At 51.8% G+C, this 2,609-nt stretch overlaps 1 protein-coding gene across 1 annotated transcript in view; it reads right to left on the bottom strand.

The window, feature by feature from the left end:
* The window catches only part of PRNP (prion protein), a 5,604-nt gene continuing 2,995 nt past the window's right edge, over positions 1-2,609 (bottom strand). Inside the window, exon 2 of the mRNA XM_014945483.1 lies at positions 1-2,300. Within this exon, the coding sequence (XP_014800969.1) occupies positions 1,507-2,298 (792 nt within the window). The 5' untranslated portion in view covers positions 2,299-2,300 and the 3' untranslated portion in view covers positions 1-1,506. The remainder of the gene's footprint in view (positions 2,301-2,609) is intronic.

Raw genomic sequence — 2,609 nt, 5'->3', positions numbered from 1 at the left:
TGCATCTTGGCTTTATCTGTTTTAATTTGTACCAGACGTCGAACACTTAGAAAAGTATCAGAACGGCAAATTCCGTGCATGCACCGTTAACGGATTTACAAAACATTCGCGTATCACAAAGTAGGGGTTACCTCAAAGCCCTGCTTTTCCGGTGAATATCCTGAAAGATTTATCTCTATTTTATTAATATATATATATATATATATATCTCTATCTTCACTTAGCTTACACCGATGCGAAAAAAATATTTAGGAGGGTGTCATTCAGTGCCTTGCAAAAAAAAAAAAATTTAAAAAAAATAAAAAAAAATACACGAGAGATATTAAATATAACTCGGGGCGACCGGTTCGACAAGTGCAACTTTACAGATGCTACAGGTTAGACGTGACCCAGCATCGACCCAAACACAAGAAGCATCAATTTCACCCGCTGTTTCCACAAATTAATTGCAAAAGGTGTTTGTTTTGTTTTGTTTTTTTTAAGCATCTCCCATCCCTCAGGCCTGGTTTTCCTGATGCTGTTTGCTGTAACCATCTGATTGAGCTGACTTAAGTCTCTTGCTACATGCTTGACCCCCCCTGAGCATCCTTTCTGCTGTATTTTTAACGTCCTTTAGGCCAAGGTGCTGAAGCGAGTGTGAGTTGTCACCTACAGAACCTCCAAACCAGCTTTTTCTCAGGCTGTGACACACCAAGTGTTACCGCTCTGGGGGTTTTGGGGGCATTCAGCAGCACTTTTTGCCTTTAGAAAGGCTAAAAAAGAGGCTCAACCTAAAGCAAAGCGGCGCAGGGGGTCAAGCGAAACCCGGCCGGGGTTTCAGCAAAAAAAAAAGAAAAATCACTTTATTTTTGTGTATTGCTGCAGGAGATATTTGCAGCATGCGAGGCGCGGAGCGGGCAGGTCCGTATGTACACGAGGAAGGGCGAGTTTTAGGATTAAAGGGTTAAAATTGCAACCCAGTAGCTTGTTGCTTGAAAACCCCATATCTGACCCTCCTAAAACCCCTATGGGGTATGTGGGTGGGGTATATATACCCCCGTGGGGTGTGTATATAGATATATATGGGTGCTCGGATGCAACGCTGTACTGTGCCCTGGGGGAAGGGGTTGTGGTGGAAGCGGGATTAAGGGAATTAGGTAAAACCCTGCTTTTTAGCAAAGATGACTCTCAGAAACGCTCTTGCAGGGATGCCAAGGACCAGGTGAACTTCTCTCTGCCTGATCCCTCTCGGGCAGGTCCCGAGGAGGAGGAGGTGGTGATGAAGGCCATTTCTTTTGGGCATCCAGCTCCATCGCTGTCCTGTCACGCCGGGGGCGCCTTTTGGGGTGGAGAAGGAAATTTTCATCCAGTTGCCTAAACCAAAGCCTCCGGGGGAGGTGGTGGGGAGCGTCGGTGCCCGCGCGCCCCAAGGGCTCTTCACCAAAGACGACCGCAAGCAAGAACGGGGAGGTTTGGGGAGGTCCCCCCACGGGGACATGGGTGACATCTCGAAGCTGTGGGGGCGCATCAGTGCATGATGAAGAGGGTGAGGAGGAGGAGGGCGGCGAGGGAGGCGTCGGCGAGGTGCAGCCGGATGCCCGAGGCCAGGCGGTACTCGCGGTACTGCTGGATGCACATCTCCCGGATCACCTTGGTCACCACCTTGGTCTCCAGCTCCGTCTCCGTTTGGTTGACGGCCGAACCAGCCTCCGACACGTTCTTCTTGGCGGCGGGGCCGATGTTGTGCTCGGTCACCGTGATGTTAAAGCAGTCGGCCACGAAGACGTCCTGCGAGACGGGGCTGCTGTAGTCCCGGTAGTAGACCTGGTTGGGGTAACGCGCCGAATTTTCGTTCCACCACCGGTACTCGTCGGGGCTGTCGAAGCGATAGTGCATCCCCGACATGACGCGCCCCATGGCGTAGCCCCCCAAACCTCCCACCACGGCGCCCGCCGCCGCCGCCCCCGCCACGTGCTTGAAGTTGGTCTTGGATTTGGGGGGTTTCCATGGTTTTTGGTTGTGGTAGCTCCCGCCTGCTGGGTTGTAACCCTGTCCCCACCCGGGGTTGTGGGGGTAGCCGGGGTTGTGGGGGTACCCCGGGTTGTGGGGGTAGCTGGGGTTGTGGGGGTAGCCCGGATTATGGGGATAGCTGGGATTTTGGGGGTAGCCGGGCTGGCGGGGGTAGCTGGGCTGGCGGTGGCTCCCAGTGCCCCAACCGCCTCCGCTGGGTTTGCCTTTGCTCTTCTTGGAGAGGGCGACGTCGGTCCAGGTGCCGAGGAGCAGGGCCACCAGGCAGCAGGTGAGGAGGAGCCTGGCCATGGCTGTGGGACACAAGGACAGGGAGCGTTACGGGCGGGAGACAGAGACCCTGCACCCTCACCCCCATGAGCTTTAGGCTCCCTTATTTATGTATCATATAAAACACATGTCAGTCCCTTTAATCCAGCTGCAGAATAAACATCTTTAGACTTAAATGCATATTTATCCCCCTCAAACCCTCTTATTTTCATATATATATAGATATTTTATATAAATTTATATTTTTATATATATCCCCCACCTCTCCAACAGACCCCCTGCTAGTAAGGGCAATTTTAAAATAGGAGATAAAGACCTTTTGGGAAAAAACA

This window comes from Calidris pugnax, unplaced genomic scaffold (assembly GCF_001431845.1).
Source record: "Calidris pugnax isolate Ruff unplaced genomic scaffold, ASM143184v1 scaffold120, whole genome shotgun sequence".
NCBI classification, from domain to species: domain Eukaryota; kingdom Metazoa; phylum Chordata; class Aves; order Charadriiformes; family Scolopacidae; genus Calidris; species Calidris pugnax.
This window is presented reverse-complemented; position numbering and strand designations above follow the sequence as displayed.